At 35.8% G+C, this 19724-nt stretch overlaps 1 protein-coding gene across 1 annotated transcript in view; it reads right to left on the bottom strand.

Annotated features, from left to right (window-relative positions):
- Positions 1–4224: 4224 nt before the first annotated feature.
- TTC21B (tetratricopeptide repeat domain 21B) overlaps positions 4225–19724 on the bottom strand; it is a gene marked incomplete at its 5' end in the record, with an annotated part of 35228 nt that continues 19728 nt past the window's right edge. The window contains 10 exons of the mRNA XM_009074409.1: positions 4225–4579; positions 5559–5626; positions 7280–7400; positions 10101–10325; positions 11927–12122; positions 12503–12664; positions 13136–13286; positions 14036–14117; positions 14916–15026; positions 18098–18286. Coding sequence (XP_009072657.1) covers positions 4502–4579; positions 5559–5626; positions 7280–7400; positions 10101–10325; positions 11927–12122; positions 12503–12664; positions 13136–13286; positions 14036–14117; positions 14916–15026; positions 18098–18286 — 1383 coding nt within the window. The remainder of the gene's footprint in view (positions 4580–5558; positions 5627–7279; positions 7401–10100; positions 10326–11926; positions 12123–12502; positions 12665–13135; positions 13287–14035; positions 14118–14915; positions 15027–18097; positions 18287–19724) is intronic.

The raw sequence follows: 19724 nt of genomic DNA, 5'->3' as shown, positions 1-19724 counted from the left end.
TGTCCTCGGTCACCTAAGCGCTTGGGTCGCGCGGGACGGGACTGGCCGCACGCTCCCAGCGCAGGTTGCTGGGAAACAGAGCGCGAAATCCCTCAGAGTTGGGATCACAGACTGGGAGAAGAGATCTCACACTGAGCTCCCTCTTTTCACAGCGCAGTTTCCCAGAGAGATAGATACAAAATCACTTCTCTACAGACGCAGGTTTAATCTGGGGGTTTCCTCCCCCAAAGTAGTATTTGCACGGTTTGCTTCGGACCTCCCTTAATAGGATGTAAAGTCTCCCTTCTTCCTACTCTCAAATAAATGTAGTGCAATGACTCTCTCAGCCCAGCACTTCAGAGTTTCTTTCTTAAAGCTGCTGAACTGCAGGCAGCTAAAATGTGCTCAGCAAACACACGGTGAATTGGCAGTAGTTATGCTGATTCCACAGCAGTGATAAAAATGTTAATACCAGTATTTTAAAAATTAATTACTATTCCCCAGGAACACTTAAGAAAAAGATTTAGACCCCCAGGAACACTTAGGGAAAAGTTTAAACCAGAATCTACCCCAATTTGTAGGTTCTGGTATTGCTAGCATGCTAAAATCCTTCCTTATGCCTTTGCAAGTCAAGGCCAAAACTGTAGCAAGTACTACATCACCTGAGACATGCACGGCCAACATTCAACCGTCACAGCACAAAATTCAAGTAAGGCAAATTTCTAACTTTTAAAACTTGCTGCTGTTTTCCAGAATAAAGCCTGCATGGACAGGCATACTGACTTCTTAAAAAAACCAAACCCAAACAAACAAAAACCTCAACCCACCACCACCAACTCCACATCAGAACAAGATTCAGACCATTCACTGGCTTCTCTTTTCGCAAACACCATGTCATATAATTACCCAGCCAGCTTTTAGCAGAGATAAAAGCATGTGATTTTGCAGTAATGGTACAATTCTCAGCATTTTAAGGCAGGTCAATGTTCAAAAACGCAAAGGATTCTTATCTCATTGCAAGATGAAGCAAGAAGAAGTGAAAGCACAGAACAAATGAAGCCAGAAATCAAAATCACTGTTGTGATCTTTAGGAAGTGACACAGTCACAAGCTGATGCAGAAGTACTTGCTAGTAAAATATTTCCTTAATTTCTTTTCCTGTTCAGCATTGTATATGGAACACACTAATGAGTTCTTTATCATCAGCTTCTGAAGGGCCAGAATCCACCCCCACTACTGAGACTTTCCTCAAATGTCTCCCTGGACCACTTTCAAAAGATAATTAGTTCAGAAATTTTTCAGCAGATTCTCTTACACTATTAACTGTTTTAAACTATTATGTTTATAAAAGTACTCACTCCTCTAATGAGTAACAGGATTAAAGTTTACATTACTAAACCAGAGCTGCCTGATTTTAGTGTTTTCATCCTTTCTTAAAATTGCTGTAGCCAAATTTTAGATATTACTCACAGTAATCAAACCTAGTCCAAAAATAGGGAGAAAAACCTGCAAATTCCTTCTACTCTATTTTTGTCTAAGAGTCTTACTAGTTTAGTTATTTTTAGCCAATTATACTAATTATTTTGCCTAATGATACTTCCTAGGCTCGCTTTCTAGTATTAGTACAAATCTAATAGAGCAGTAGGGAATTAAAACAGAAATCTTATTTAGTACAGTGTTACCAAAAATCTTTACATATCCTCTAGAAGATATTCTAGGCATTCTGTACCTGCAGGGAAAACGGGGGCAGGAAAGAAGAGGAAGATACACCTATGGCTTATGTTGCTATAGCTACAAGATGCCTGGATTTTCAGTTTCAGTGAATGAATCAATAGAAACCACAGCTTCGCTCTCCTCTTTTATTCATCAAAGGCAAAACTGGAAGATGGGTTGCTAAGCAACATCACACTAGAGTGCAGTGCTTTGAAATTAGCATTACTGACTCCCCTCCATCCCAGAAGTCTCTTCCATTCAAACCCATTTATTAAGAAGGGGATAAAACCCCCACCAAACTACCAGGACAAGCATTTTTAAAATAAGAAATTGTATGAGCGGAGAGAAAGCTGAAATTAACACTTTCAGTGAGTTGAAATAAAGAGAAATGATACAAAGCCATTCCTTCTGCATAGAAATTTAAAAAAAAATTTCTAAGCACAGGAAGACTTAACTTGGCTTATATAAACCAAAAGTGATGTGTAAAAGACATTTATTTCTTCTTAGAATACCATATTAAAGCAAGCTTTCTCTGAAGGACTATTTAGAGACACCTTTTTCTAAACTGAAATCCAAAGATGTGTCTCATTTGCATTCTTCTTTTAAAGACCTGATATATAAAAATACACCAGTTCCTAGATATGCTCAAGATGGATAATGGGAATTCAGAAATCTTTTACCGGCATGGCATATTTATTAAAGTCTTCACCAAAACTTAGTCACAGAAAGCCTTAAAGCCTCAGTTTAATTTCTATCAGCTAATTGTAAGATATTTATAATTTCCATGACCTAATCAGTCACATCCATTTTATGAAAGATTAATGTTTGTCTTACAAGAAAGACAAAGTAAATGCAGGTATCTTGCCTTTTATGAAAACATCTTGCATTTACTGATATAAACCCACTAATTTTTATTCTAAACTTCAGCTAAATGTTATGCCTGTGCTACTGAGGAAGCAACAACACATTGATTCTGCATGAATAAGGCCATGTAAAAAGAAATGCAGTTTTACTAGAAACTGCCTTGAAAAGGCCTATGTACTTATTCTAAGCAGTGCAAAGAGACCTCCCAGAAGAGCCTAGTGTAATAATTCATAGCCTACTGACCCCCACAGACCAGTTCCCTTATAGTCCTCAGCTTCAGCTTTTTCCAGATCCTTCCATGTTCTTCATTCCACTCCCATACAATCAGTTTTTCCCTAGTATCCTAAACCACCTTCCCCAGAGCTCTTTCGTGCTGCAAAACTTGCAGGCAAAAAACAAGGAGCCTGTCCTGTGCCTGGTACAGTTACGTACAAATCAAGTGTCAGTGCGCAGACAGAAGGCACAAGGCTATAGCATAAGCTTCAAGGTTCCCTAGGGAAGGAGAGGCCACTTATTTGAGTCTTTTCCCAAGTCCAATTTTCACACAAATCTTGTAGAAGTGTTATAGTCCTGAGAAACATCTATTCATTTTAGTTTACCTGACCAACAGCTCAAAAGTTACTGGAATGCAGAGCCTGGCACCCACCAGCAGGCAGCATCATTGTTTAAGTGATGCACATCAATGTGTTTAGGAAACAAGGTGATAGAGTTACCCAAGATACAGCACCCAGTTAGTGACAACAAGATTAGATACAATTGTAAACAGGCTCTGTTTTGTAGCCTTAACATTCAGTTGTGATAAAACGAAACCCAAAAATCAAATTGAAAGTGACTTTACCCAGCGTCAACAAGAAAAGCTAAAATCACTTGAGGAGGAAACTGAAATTGCTTATAAAGAAACTAAATCACTAAGAATTCCTTTTTCATGCCAAAATGTTAATCTTCTAGTAAAATACATATATCAAGTGCTGTCTGAAAATCAAGTACAGCAGTGCAACAGTTTCTTGTTAGGCATTTGGTTTTTCAAAAATTTTGCATCAGTGAAAAAACCTGATCCTTCTCCTTCCTCTCATTCATTCATTATGTGATATTGCTCCTTTAAGGACCCACAGGTATAGTCTGACCAAAACCCTCCTCGTAATAAAAACAATGTCTCGAAAAAGGTGTTTTATATGGATTAAACAAAATTAGTGCTGCTTTCTGCACACAGGATGGTACTGTCTGCACCTACAATACTGAAAGACTAAAAAGACACTACAAATTAAAAATGTCAAACACTTCTCTTCATGGAAATCTGACAGGCGGATAATAGACAGCAAGAGTAGAAAGTAAATTCCATGTAAGACTTGCATGATCTATAAAAGCCTTTACTTAATATTTACATAAGATCTTTATTTTAACTATTACATTTTCATTTACAAATGTAAGCTTCATTGAGAACAATGCACATAGCTATTTTTTCAAGATTAAAAAAAGCATGCTTTTAATATATGCAGAAATAATAAAAAAAGTAATTTAGAAATATACTTGTACTAATAAAGATTACACTGTAATTAGGAATTAATGGTTTACAAGAACTGAAATCCAGTATCTTAACAGTGCAGCTCCTCTAGGTAAGATAGGTTGTTGATTTGGGTGCTATTTCAAACAAACAAAGCAAAATACTGAGTTACAACATTTTTATGATGCTGATAACACATTTTTATGATGCTGAATGGCACTTTACATAACACATATGGGAGAGGTATTCTTTCCTGAGTGAGAATGAATACAATTTCTTTCAGGGTTGCAGATTTTTCTTGAAAATATCTGGATCTCCAATATAATTTAGGTCATCATAGTCACAATGCTTTTGTGCTGATATGGTCTCTGTCACTGCAGTATTTAATTCGTAGTTTCTGAAGTCTGATTAAACAGAAGTCCATGAGCCATAAAAAAAAAATAAATCAGGTTCTAAGTGATGCACGGGCCTTGTCAAGTATTTCCTTTCGGATCTTCGGATAGTTTGGATGTGCTTGAAGGACCTGTCAAAAGACAAAACAATCCAAATGTTCTGTGTCTAAAAAGAAAAGAATTCTGCATTTGGTAATCCCCCTCATCACTGAGCTTACACATTCTAAAACTAAGATAACACAAAAAGTTTGTTTTAAAAATGCAAAAATGTTTAATTATGACCAGACAGTATGACATATAGAGGTCAAAACCAGCTTTATCAAAGACATCTTGCTTCTGTTTCCACTGTCCTATCACCTTGGTGTGAAAGGCACAGGGGGTCAGGGGCTAAAGCCTCTGGGTGGCTTGAAATGCATGGATTGGAACAGGGACCTCTGGAGACATTTCCCAGGTTTCAAGTATACTTTTTTGCAGTGATACTTTATGTTTTTAAGTCTTTATGTTTTTTTCTCCTTTAGGCTCTTTCTTACTGTATTCTACCCACTTCATCTTCTTTAATTTCCTCTTCTCTCTTATCCTTCCATTAAGTATGTCCTTTCTAGTTACCTTTATTTCCCTCAAAAGTGAAAATATAATTTATTATCAATATGAATTATTATTAATTCATAATATTCACTCTGCTTCTTTAATAGTAGCCTTTCCTCCTACTCTGCATCTGCTATACCTATGTTTAGACCCTACAAATACTTGAAGTTACTTTCTAACAGTGTCTTCTGATACTAACATTTTACTAAACTTCTTCAGCTGTACTTCTGTACAGATTGACCAAGTTGCAACCATATGGCCAAAAGAAGGTGGTGCCATTTGAATATGCTTCCACATATGATAGCCAGTCACTTTATCTCTTATTTATCTGGTGGCCATGGAGCTCAGGATAGAGCAGATTATGCAGAGGATATTTAATTGAATCAAATTTATTAAATAGGGCACCTTTCTGACATTAAGCTGTGTATTTTAGAAATCAAAACTCAACAAAAAAACCCCAAGGATCATTATGTGAAAGAATGTTGCTACAGCAAACAGAGGATTAAGTATATATACAAACTCTACCTTATGACAAACATCGATTGCATCAACATATCTCTTTGCCTTCAGGTAATTGAAAGCCAGCTTGTATCCTGCAAGTAAAGTAGGAGGAAGGCAACAATTTCACTTTCTGTATTAAATAATGAAAACATTTCATTTGAATTCTAAAATTAGTATGTTTGTTTTCTACTGTTCTCTCATCTAAGCCTGTAGTGATCAAAATTTCTACTGAAAGTCACTTCAAGTAGTAAATAAAAGTCCTTTACACACGGATAGCTACGTCTGAATCAAAAGGAGACATTATTCTGCAGAGCATGTGCTCTTACAGAGAATACATAATGGTTGGCCTCTTCCAATTACTATGGTATCCCACAGAGTTTCTCACTGTGACCTACAATACACTGTCCCTCCATAAAGGTAATTCCATTATTAAAGGACAAAGGAAAAAAAATCAGGGTAACAAACTAGGGAATTAAAATGCTGTTCTGTTCCATTGTCAGTAGACCACTGATAAAAAAAGTCACATGGAAAAGCTAAGTCGCATAGCAACATGCCAGCCTGATACTCTCAATATAAAAGGTAAAGCTCAAGAGCAGCAGCTTGGACAGAGACCAAGCCTGAGAAAAAAACCCCCACATTATAAGCATAAAAGTTCGAATTTTGAAATCTGCAAATCTTTCATTTATGAACTTATCCTCACTAACAAATAAGTACAAGGGATGTGACAGCAGTTTCTATGGGTTTATTTGACAGATGCAAGTTTGTGCTGCTTTAACCATTTCAGTTCTAATGCAGGACAACTCTCAAAATGCTGTAATCCAAAACTAGAAACGAGTGCACACAGAACCTTCAATACCATACTCTCTTTTGTATGCAAGATTATTCATAGACTCATAGAATCAACCGGGTTGGAAGAGACCTCAAAGATCATCAAGTCCAACCCTACCATGGTTACTAGACCATGGCACTAAGTGCCACATCCAGTCTCATCTTGAAAACCTCCAGGGACAGTGAATCTGCCACCTTCCTGGGCAGCCCATTCCAATGTCTGACTACTCTTTCTGTAAAAAATTGAGACCTATGGACAGACTCTTAAGTGTTGAGTAGGAAAGGGGATTTTATCCTATGTATCCATTCCATAAAGGGTTTCCTACATTTAAATTGTCTAAATATGTGGCAATTTAGTGAAAACTTAAATTTATCATCCAAATTGGATCTTGACTAGTGTCCTAAGTTTCCAGTGGGCCATCCTTCTTAAATCAGGTATGTTTAAAGACATTTGAAATAATTTATCTTTAAATCCTTATTCACATATATAAAATAGATAATTTGCCTGATTGTCAAAATTAAATAATCAAATCAATTACCTGCCACCATCATACATACTATAAAAGACTCTTTACTATAGGCAGGACATAATAATTTACTGTACATGTTATTAAAAATTAATGCTGTACTTACAGAGAAAGTTGCTCACAAGAGCAAACAAACTGTTTCAGATCAAACCTTGTACTAAAACAGTAAGCAGAAACTTCTTTAGTACCATAAAGTTTCTACCTCTTGTCACAAGGGTTTTCCAAGTGACTGTTCAGTACACCTTTAAACATTAGTGGGTTTTATGTAAGGAAAAACAGTGATACTCTATCTCTATGGAAAATGAAAAGCAGCCTTTCCAGTAAAAGGCAGTTGTTTCATTCCTACTGTAGTGCCTGAAATCATACTTATATTAGGCTATATATACGTGCCTACTGTCGGATTTGTTTGGTTTCCATATTTCCAGGCCATCTCATAATTTATTGCCGCATCCTTATATGCTTGTTCCTTTTCCATTATGTATCCCATGTATTCATAAGCCTTGCAGCATGACTGCAAAATATAAAAATTAATTCAAAATTTTATTTAGGTAAGCTTATATGTTATAATACTGACAGGTTAATTGCTGAAGTACTTCAAATCTTTGCAACTGGAAAGTACAAGTGATACTTGTACTAACTTTGATGACAAGATAGTCTTGAATTAAGCATCTGTAATACAAATGAGTTATGTGGAATTCTGCACAGCAACTTCTTAAGTTACTCTGAATCAAGTAGAGAGTTCATCACAGAGGACACTGCAACTACTCCTTCAAAAATATTTAGAGCCTCCAGGAACCCTGTAGATACCTTTCTCTATAACCCTATAGCAGCCACACTTGAAGTCTAGCTGGAAAGTGTTGTACCTTCCACAAATATTGTTTTCTTATTTTTTTTCTTAGAAAGGTATTCTCATAGCTTTATTTTTGGAAACGGTTTTACATTATAATTTTCCATTTAAAGCTTAAAGACAGACATAAATAACCTGAGGAGAAAAATCAACCATTAAGTATTTCATTTTGTATAAAGCCAAGTGGCAAGTCACAAGCAACTTAAACACAGGTTCTAAAAAAATATTAAGCACTAGTTGAAAATACTAGCCTTGCTTATGCTACACATGCATACAAATCAATTTAACTCCAGAATAAAAGACATAGTAATGCATACAGAAATCTTACATTTATTACATAAGGCTGGAAAAACATTTACAAAAACCCTAACTATTGCATGCCCTTATCATGAACAGGGTATGTTATCATGCTGCCAATAGGTGAAATATTTTCAAGAGAAAAATAAAGCTTTTATGAAAATATGCACCTTTTTTACACAGGCAGCAGAAAGAAACGTTAATATACAGATTACATTCCATCTTTAACTTCACTATTTCCACTTAGGCTTCCAAAATCTACTGACGAAAAGCTTTCAAATCACAGCATACTGGGATAGGCAGTATGGGAATGCCTGGAAGTTGAGGATAAAAATATACTCCCCCTCTCATTTGTGATAAACAAAACTAAAATTTCAAAATCAAGTGGAATAATCAGTAAGAAATCCCAATTTCCTAGACATAGCGCTCACTGAGATATCACTAACCAATCCTAAATCTTCAAAATCACAACAAACCTGTATTAAAAGACACCAGGCTTTTATGAAGTTTTCACTCAACGTATTTACTTAAATTGTGTGTATATATATAAATAATTCAATTCTGAGTACTAAAAACCATCTTAAAAACTAATTAATCAAAATAATGTATTTTTTCAGTCTCATCAAGTCTTCCGAATTGGAGAATACTGTCTTTTGAATTAACAAGATATTTTAAGACCTAAAATACTCAACATCTGTTTGTATAGTAGAATTCCTGCTTAGGTACTTTGCATGCAATTTGGAAAAAAATCACTGCCTTTTCTGTGCTGTTTTGCAAGGAACCAGATACATACTTCTAATCCGCTGCCCTCCTTCCTATAAGCAGATCCTGTTTATCTGAGACCAAACTTTTTAGAAGAAAACAAATTATTTAGTAGGCTGTGTTTTTAGAGTCACTTGGGAATTTCTGCAACAAAGTGGCATTTGTGGTATATTCCTGCTCAACAGATCATCTATTTCAAGATAATCTTGTTTGGGGAGATGACTAGTGTTTATCCTCCAGCTGTATGGATATTGCAACTTCCCTTGAGCATCTGGACAAGTGTGTAACTGACCTTCAGACAGAATTTCTTACTAAATTCAAACTCATTTTCTATAAAAATTAAACTGAGTACATCCTATTTTAAGAAGCATCTCTGCAGAAGTACATACCATTATACCGAGAACTGCTGTAGCTGCTACTTAATTTCATATTTAGAAATAAAGAGTTCAGCCTACCTCTGAAGGAGGCTGCAGAAATGTGACTGTATAATGAACCTTACCTTCTATACTAATGAATTCAGAAAAAAAGAAATATACAGCATCAGGTCCTTTTCTAAATCAAATCTGTGCTCTAGAAACAGTATCCTGAACATGCAGCATAGTATCTATGGAAGACCAGCCTATTGGACTGCCCCATGTGAAGGAAAGTGAAACATACAGGTGGAAAAATCTGAACAGCAAAAAGGGACAAAATGAAAAATAACCACAGGAACTAAGATCTGTGCTTGTCTCCATGGTCATAGCAGGACATTGTGCAGTATGCCTGCTCAGAAACCCAGAGGTAAACACATTAGAGCTTGTCTCCAGACAATCTACCAGACAGTATAGCCACAGAAGAGGATTAATACTAGCATTAAAAAAATAATCCTGCACTGTAGCAGGCTTATGAACATAAATGTTTAAAAGCATATTTTAAGACAAAAAGAGCATCTTAATAAATGGAGCAAGTCTCCAAAATTTATATGGCTACATCTTTCTTCATCAGTTTTGAGAGACTCAGTAAAATGCAACTCTGACATTCCAGTAAAGCCTTAAACGTTTAGTGTCTCCACAGCTAAAACTTGCGTAAGTTACTACAGGACATGAATAAAAATGACTAAGCAGCATTCACAGGTTTGTTTACTACCCTGAAATATGAAGTTGGTGGTTTCCTGCCTCATTTTGGTTTATTTCTCCTTAATAAGTGAAATATCAGGCAATAGAACAAAGAAATATATTTTGACATTGCATTTCAGAGGAAAACTAAACATTTGGATGAATTCAAATAGAAGGTTACTAAGGTTACTTTCAAAGTACATTCACTTACCCTGTTATGACGAAGGCATCGTTTTAACAATTCACCTGCCATATCATATTTTGCAGATTGAATATATATATCTGCAAGCAGAAGCCAACTCTTTTCAAACTCCTCTGCATCAATGGGATTCCAGCTCATTTTTGAAATCCGTTTTAACTGATTTCTGGCTCGAGGAGTCTGTTTCAAGATCATATAGGCTGTGGCCATTCCCAAAAGTGCTGGTATATGATCCTTCTGCAGTAAAAAAGTATAGTTACCATTAGATGCTTTCTTATTTTGCTTTTAACATTTTTAGTTTAGCTTTTAAATACCTGGTGAAAGTCTTACTTTCAAAAAGCTAAATCTCATGAAAAGGCAGAACATTCCATCTTACAAATACCTTTTCCACCTAGTGCTATGATTATTTCCATAAGACTAATCACGATAAATATGGAAATACTGAAAACATCCACAGGTATTTCATCTCACAAGAAAAATTCTGATGTCACTATCCTTTTTATATACAATACTTCAGCTCAAAACTGACCTCACTTGAAGTTACAATAAAAGCGATATTTTCCACTTTTAAAGTGCCTATCAAATGTCAGTAACAGGAATGCTCGTTCCTATTATTACGTGTACAGCTCCTAAAAATTTAAGTCTAATCTGCATACATCCAAAAGCTACATACAGCAAACAGGATTCTTAAAGCCACCATTCTATGCAAGAGCCTCAAAAGCAAGCAATAAGAAGTGCAGGAGCACTGCCTTTATTAGTAAGGATGAGAATGGGCTTCACATCCTGAAACTGCCTCCTGAATGCAGAGAGTAGTTCTCTCAGCAGCTAACTTAAAAGCTTCTTTCTCCCTCTCAGCGTTCCTTTCTCACTACTGGTATTCTGCCTCTAGATCTCCTTGTAGGGTAATGCTGTAAATACATTTATCACAGTGGGTTAAAAAAAGAGAATTATCCCAAAAGCCCTTCTTCCACATAATGATGAGGTCATGATCCTTTTCCCTCAATAGCCACACCTACCATGGATCAATACCCTCAATAGTCTGAAGAGATTGAAGCTATATATATTATGCAACCCCAGAGAGAAGACTAAATAAACTGGAGCATTTGTCCTGCTGCAACTGTCACCATGTGAAAAACACCCCATATTCACAGGACCTCAGATCAATTCTGAGCAGGATTGGGAAGCCAGTACTGGAGGCAGAGGGATCTTGTTTGTGGTTCTCAGAAGAGCCTTACACATATGGCACCAGTATACTCGGCTCAGACAAGGTGCAGTTTAGCACACAGTTAATGGGTAGTAGTAACCAAGTATTTTATGGCAGTCTGATGGACTAAATGTATTTACACCTGCTTAAATAAAATCTGTTGAAAGCTGTTGGTAACAAGAGTATCCATTATTAATCCTAAAACTAATGACTACAAGTAGCTGTAAAATACTGAATGTTTCCATCTTAAGAATGAATTTTAAGGTGATGGATAATGTTGTCCTGGAGTCTAAATTCTGTCAAATTGCCATGAAGCACCGTATAGACTTCATGCCCGGGAATTAAAAAACAAACCCAGCAAACAAATAGCCTATTCACATTACAGTAACTGCCATTATTAGCATTTTGTTGTGTTCTAAATTCGCAATCCTACTGAAAACTTCTAAACTATACTGTTATTTCAGAAATGGCTTTTTCACATTTTATATAAAATATTATTTTATAGGAAAAAATAACCTTTAGAACGAATAGCACCATCACAGGCCACTACTGCTGAATGTAAACTGCGACACTAGTTAAAACAAATGTAGTAAGTATAAAAGGCAAGACTGAGGAAATGAGACAGGTTACTAACCTCAGCCATGACTATTTCAGTGAAAGTGTTCAGTGCTTGTTCAACACTTGATTTTTGTTTGGTTGCCATGAGACAATAATTTTCCATGATTCGCAGTTGAATGTGACCCTGAATGGTTTGAGGCTTGAGTTCCTTGAGCAGATTTCCTGCTGTTCTTACAGCCAGCTGCACAGACTCCTGCTTCTCTGTTGAATTACTATTATCAGAAAGAAAGTGTTCACAAAAGCTTATTTTTTCAATATACACCAAATTAATTACATGTTAGAACTGATTCTATGCTAAAGGCATGCCTTTTTGTACAAAATGGCTCTGGTATACAGACATTCTACATTGACTTCTTTTTGGAACAACAGCAGTTCCAAGGCAACAAGCTGTTTGCAACACTGCAAATGACCAGGATTCCAGAGAAAGTCTTCTGCATTTTCTGCTTGAGACAGACTTATTACAATACAGTCTCTCACAATAATGTAGAAAATTCAGAGCATTAGATGATCTCCAAGTTCCAGCCACTTAAGGGATGTTATTGAGAAAGGGGATGACAGAAAAACCCAAGCAAAATCTCTTTCGTTCACCTACCCTATGTCAGCATCCAGATTTTCAAAGACTTCTCCACCCACAGTTTCATTATCTGGGTTCAAACAAATTTCAATCATGTTGTAGACTGCATTCTGTCCCCAGTCACTGTCCTTTCGAGCTTTATTAAAATGCCGGAGCGCATCATTTGGTTCACCTGTATACCTAGACAGATAATTCAGATATTTAAAGTTGGCCAAGTAAGATTCACTGTTCCAAATTCCACCAAATCCCAGAAGAACCCCAAGTATTTAGAAACAGATGACATATTTGCGCACACTGAGAGTGCAAGGTTTGCACAGCACACGTACTATTGCAAGGAACTTGTGTTTGCAAACTATAAACAGTCTGATAAATTCTAACATTTGAAAATAAGCAGTATTACATTATTTAACCAGGAAGAATATCTCTTTTAACAAGCAGGAAATATGAGAGTTGTATGGGAGAAGAAATTGCTTCATTTAAAGATGAACTAATCGCAAGGTATTTCAGAAGAGAAACTGAGACCTTTCCTTAAATCCTAGCACCTGAAGTAACCAACATAGCACATCTGAATGCTAATGGATGACAAGAAAGTGAATTTCAATAGGTATGACACAATCAAATAAACCTTATGTTAATCATAGTTGCAAGTACCAAAGATACAGTCCTTTGCAGTAGTGAAATCCTGGTTCAAGCTTTGTCCTGGAAGAATGTTTTTCGGCCATTAAAAGAAATCTTGGGACTTCTTCTAGTTTCCCAGCTCTTCTTAACAGATCGATTAATCGTGAGAGGGTTGCATAGTTGTCTAAATATACAAATAATTGAAACACTGTAATTCTAATTATTTGCTCTATGAATAGCTTAAGAAACAAAGAGCCTGCCTTATTTCTTTCACATACGGAAATGAGATATGACTTAATACAAAAGGCATATGACAAAGTAACCACAGACACAAGAATGAAGGCATCAAGTGATACTGGCAAATACTTATATAAAACCCTGTATAGAGATAAATATAATAGCACTTCACTTTCAAAAGCACTCAAAGCAAACCACTTGTTGCATTCTCATGACTTCTTTCAAAGTCCACTACAAAGATTTACATTCATGATAGTACAATTTTAATCGCTTTTAGGAGCTTTCTCTCTGGCCACAATTCACAAATTGCTAGAAGAAACTTACTGCTGTCCAGGACAAGTTTCCTTTATTAATCTTGAAATAAAATGCTACATTTCTGTTTATGCCCTTGATAACTTAAGCACAAAAGAAAAGTGCTGTAGAGATAACAAGTAAGTAACACCCTAGCTGTATTTGGCTCAAGGTAAACTCAGCACATTACATTGCAGTAAACTGCTGTATCTACAAGAAATAATTTTCTTACCTTCCCCTACAATATCTTTATGGGTTTATATACAGTAATGGTCTTTGTCTTTTGCATCCATTATATTATAAATAGCACATTTCTTTTTCATCAAAGAATTTAAGATATTTATTCCTCTCTCTTGCTAGAACTATATATAAAAGAATTTTTAAAAATCACTTCTAAATATTCACCTGGTTTGCATTCTAGAAGCTGCTGGAAATGAAAAACAGCTTGTTCATAATCTTGCTTCCTGAACATGAGATCTGCCATCATCTACAATATTGAACAATTTAGAGAAAACAGAACATTATAAATTTTGAAAATATAAACTAGAAATAATGAACTCAGGTTCTGTGAAGTGGGGAGCTGAAACTATAGCTTTAAAGTGCTGCAGGAATTGCACAGGAAGTAAATTGATTTGGGCTTTTCATTCCTCTCTGGAAACCAAACACACACAGAGGGTAATAATGAACAGGTACAGGCTCATATCTCAATTTTTCACTTAAAGTAGAAATTATAAGATAATTAAGCAATCTGCTGTACCTTTCAAGTATGTTTGTTTTCCCTTGTATACTTTTACTCCTAAAAAACAGAGAACCTGCAGCTGTGATTAAAACTCATTAAGTAGGAATATGATTAACTAAGGTTGTATGAGGCTGTAAAATCACCCTAAGTACATAGTTCTTTTCTTTCGGAAGTTGATATTGTTTCAATATTACTGCGCTGGATAACCAGCTTCTTCTCTGACCATTAGTTAACTGCTAATAGAACAAGCATTGAGACATGCTTTAGTCTATCTTACAACTACTGCTTTTTTCTCTACTAGTACTTCTAAAGACACATTTTGTATTGAGATAGAACAAAGGCTGTGATTGCTACAAACTTCATATTCAAACATTATCCAGCATAGACAGAAAAAATATTTTTGCCATGGACTTTTCACTTTTTTTTCCCCCCTTTGGAATCACAAGCTGTAGGCTTTCTTAAAAGTAGTATTTTATGAATACATCATATTGCAGGCACATGAACTTCAAAAAACATCAGATACAGGATTAGTATAATAGTACATACCATCGTTGCTGCTTCATTATCTTGGTCATTCTTCAGTAGTAAGGAACACTGATGTTGACAGGCATCAGTATCATCTTGTGCAAGATATAAACGTGCAAGTTCCAACATTGCCTGTATATTAAAATATTTAACTACATGTAATTCAAAGACAAAGAAAGTTGGTTCAGTTCTGTGAGTATCAACCCAAGATTGTAGAGCTTCCAGAAAAAAATTACATCCCTTCTAAAGAGAAAGCCTTCTCTGTTCTTTCCTGTGGACTCTCAGTCAATTGATTTAATTCATTTTCATTCCCTGACCTTTAAAACGAACAAAACTTTTCTTCTTCTGAGGGACGTTCTGGAGGTGCGTTGAAAGCAAAGCTGCTAAGATAGTGTTGCTCTGAAGTTAGAGCAATTGGTATTTTGCACAGTATTTTGGTATGAATAACATTATTGGAAAAAAATGTAAGTGCAAGTAGTTTTAAACTCACTGAAAGAAGCAAATACCTCATTAACATTCACCAATTAGTTCTGGAGTACAAGCAAATTTTAGAAGAAAAAGTTTTCTTATTTGCAATTCCAAACCTACTGCATGAAGACTGTGTGTGGATCCACTTCTGAGAAGCAACTGCAGAATAAATATTAACAAACAGAACCGTACATAAGCTTGCATTCTTAAAGCTGCGGTCCAAACATAGACTATTCTGAATAAAATGCCACAGAAAAGTTTATAAACACAAGTTACCACAGATTTAATCAAGTTTCCATTGAAGCAAACGGAAGATAAACTGATCACAAAGTAAAATTAGCAGTAGACAAACAGTAAGCGATGTCATTTCTGATTAATTGTAAATGGTGTTTGGAATTTGTTTTCAAAAAAGAGGCATTTATAATTGTATCATAATTTTCTCTCTAGTTACACTTGTGAAAGGCACTTCTGAATTAGAAGAGGGTTTTGAACATCCTGTTCAGGATATGAAGGCTATTTGCACAGTATTTAACAACTATTTTCTTTCTACTTCCTGTTATTTACCTATTCAAACATATACCATGCAATTCTGAAACAGAGAGGCAGGTGGGTAAGCACTGTAATGATAGAGAGAGCACATGTATGTAAGAACTTTAATTATGAAAGCTTTCTTTAAGCACTGTTCTCTTGTGCATAACACAGCAGAACTCCAAAAAGCAGTGTTCTAGTCAAGGCACACTTCCTGCCTTGGGCAGGTCAGGGAAGAAAGCCAGTTCTGCTGGACTTCTAGACTAAATTCTAGTGACTGGATGTGGTCTCTAAATTTTCAACTCCATCACAAACAACAACGTATTATGAAATTATGCACTTGATGCAATCTGTGATCCACCTCAGGCCTGCATCTGGAAACTGCACTGCCTCATACCTGGTCAGAAAAACAAAGGTTGGGTATTACCTACCAGATTTAACTATGTAAAACAAAACAACACGATCCAAGCCCCTTAGGACATGGACTGCAATACAATCTCTTCACATTTACCTGAATAATTTGTTTAGTGCAATATTTAAATCTGGTTTGTGTTACTTTGGCTAAAATACAGGAGATTTTGTTCTGATGAAATAAGGCACAGATAGGTTCAAAGGAATTTCCATATAGAGTTTTACAGAAAGTAACCTCTAAAGGCACCAAGAAACAGTCATGTGTTTAATAGCTCAAAATTATATTTTGTAGTCTAAAAGAATTCAATTTCAATCTTGTACTAGCAATGTCTTTAAAACCAAAGGGAAGAACACAAGTTCAAACCTACCGAAACGGTACAAGAAGTGGCATAACTCCTTTATACTACTTGTGGATAACACTGTATTTTGCTTCCAGTACTCTACGCAGGCGACAAATTACTAATCAGAAATTCAGATTTAGGTTTTCTGAGATGTCATTGTATTCTGTGTTGCAAGTGAAGTAGGATTAAAGCAAAAGCCTTCAGTAAGTGCATCTAACAGATATTCAGTACAAATAGTGCACAGCACATCTTATAACAGTGGGAGTCCCTCAATAGTATGATTTGAGCAAGAATTGAAGGGAAATATCATGCTGGTATTTCAGTACTGGTATGAAAGAACAAGATTAAGGCTTTGAAACTGATACAAAAGCCATAGCTGTACCTGTACAATGACAGGCAGTCTCCTTGCTCTTAATGGGGAAGTCAATCTCCTTTGAAGATTTTAAGGATATTTTTATTCCACTCCCAATTTATTTTTCTCCTCCATCATCATTCTTACAAGATGTCTTGAGGAAAACCTGTCTCAAATATGCTGAGGTTGTAGCTTTAGGAAGGACCTAGATTCTTGAAACCACAACACATGATTTCAAGTATTAAAAGCTAGGTGGTATGCTGATAATTCAGCAGTTGGTGAATGTGACGACTGTTCAATAAGAAGCAGCAAAAGGAGTCTTCACATACAGCTAAATATATAACATAATTATGCTAGAAAATAATGGAAATTGAACAAAATTATATGTATTTATTATTAATCTAAAAAATCCTCACTAAAGTTGACACTTAATTTTGGTGCTCATTATAATTTTAATTTTCTTAGACTTTTGCTTCTCCCTCTCTTATCTCCAACACCCAGAGCTGTGAAAGGATAAGAAAGAAGAGGAGGATAAAAATAAATGCAAATTTACCTCTCTTTATCAACTTGTAGGAGGGAGACAGTGCAGAGAGGAGAGAAGCAGTGTAATACTCACTGGCTCCAAAACAGCAACATTTTGTGACTAAAATCAGAATCCTACCAAGTACAGATAAAAGTCTAACACTGCTAAAACAGACACAGAAAAGACAGAAATTGCTTGAACTGATTTAAATCTCTGGGAGTTCATTTCAGAGGACAGGCAACAACCAAGACTGAAACACTGCCCCTTATTGCCATTCCATACCTTACACACCTCAACTGGTACCTGAAGACAGGCTCACTGTGCGATCTAATGGACAGCTCTGAGTGCATGCACACCACCACTTGAGTCAGGAGTTTGTGTAAGAGATAAAAATTAGCAGTAGATACAACTGTTTTATCATGGTAAGCAATGAAGGGGAGGAAGTTCAAGGCTCTATGTACATTATGAACCAGAAATAATTGCAAATATACTTCTACACTGTGGATAATTGGAAAAATGTAATGCTAGATCTAAAAACTGAATGGAAAAACAATGCAAACTAGTCAGAGTGAGAACTGACCTTATTATCAGTTTCACAGTGAACAAAAGCTTCTTTGTAAAATTTAATTGCTTTCTCATAGTTTCTCTGGGCTGTAGAATGTTTTGCAATCTCAGCACAAATTTCAGCCGCTAACTGTTTCTGTGCAGGAACTGCATCCAGCTGTTCCACTTGAGTCCGTTTCAGCACTCTGGCTTGTAATTCCCGAGCCTGGTGTGGGGAAAAAACAGTGAGCAGTCAAAAATTTTCAAAGGAATTAATTTTATATTATCTACCTTAAAAGAGTGTTCTTCATTTTTTTTAAAGGTTCTATAAGCTTGCTGAGTATTTTAAAGATGAAAACAACTAAAAATAGAAAAAGTGGGTAAAAATGTCTCCGCTAAATACATCAGTGAAAAGAAAAACAAAACAATCCCACAAATCTGTCCCTTAACAATCCATCTCAAAATGACTTGCTTGTCCAAAAATTCACAGTAAAATGTGCTGAAAAGCACCCTATTGTCCAAGAGTTTCAAGATATAAGTCCAATATAGTCTTTCTAAAATACTCCTTATGACAACTGCATGCCAATCCAATAATGTTTAATCTACACTTTATAGATCATTTTGACATAATCATACCCACGAATATTTTGTGAAACATAAGGAACAAGACATTAACACAAAAAGCCTAGGAGGGATCCAGTTTATCCTTTGTGTATTTGAAGAAAAGGGTGGTATGAACAAGCTTATTTAATACTCCATCTAAGAAATATTTAGATCAAATAGCTTCATTTGAAGAAAAATTTCCCCCGTATTTGTGTGTCTTGCTTTCTTTACAACTAACCTCTTTCCCAATTCAAATGGTGATGTTCCAATTTATAATTACTAGCAGAGGTGTAATCACAACTAACACTGGTGTAGGACATCACTGACAGAGCCCCATTATTAAAGAGAACACAATGCTTTTGCACACAAGCCCTACAGTTTTGCTAGAACAATTTTATCATCTCTATGGGCTCCTGTTAAGAACTTGCTTAGACTCCAATCTTTCTACATCAAAAATATTCAAGAGAATGTTACATGCTTTTTCTTTTTTTTCCCTTAAAATTAAGCTTTTGCTCACACTATAGCTTTTGATATAAACAAGACCTCAAAGGCCAAAACCCACAAGGTGTATGTATTTAACTATGTCAGTAAGCATAGAAAGGTCAGAGGGGAAAAAAAAAAAGGTAAAAACATGCATCACATTTTGTTTTTAGAGGTACTTCATTTAGAGAGTAATTAAGAAAAGTCTAGCAGGAGCACAGAGGTAGAGCTCTTTGTTAATAGCAGATGCCCCAAAAGAGGTGGATAAGGAAACAGCTATGCACAATTCTGATTATGCCTGACCAGTTCTCCTTTATTTCAGCTGGAATGCTAGCCAATTAACACACGAGTTCCTCTTTCTGCTCAAGCAGTCTTGTAACTATCTTAACATTGAAATAAAACCTCAGAAGAGCTGCTTTGCTCAGAAGTTCACAAATTGGAGAGAAGGAAGCACTAATACTATTCTGCTTTTCCTCATACCCATACCATTTTGCCTAGCAGGGAAGGAGAATTAAAATACAAAGTAAAATCTGGGTAGAACTTCTAACATATCTCTGAAAAACAAGGTAAGAAACTGGTTG

The sequence above is a fragment of the Acanthisitta chloris genome, unplaced genomic scaffold (genome assembly GCF_000695815.1).
Source record: "Acanthisitta chloris isolate BGI_N310 unplaced genomic scaffold, ASM69581v1 scaffold13215, whole genome shotgun sequence".
NCBI lineage: Eukaryota > Metazoa > Chordata > Aves > Passeriformes > Acanthisittidae > Acanthisitta > Acanthisitta chloris.
The sequence above is the reverse complement of the archived record's forward strand: the minus strand, read 5'-3'. Positions and strand labels throughout refer to the sequence as shown.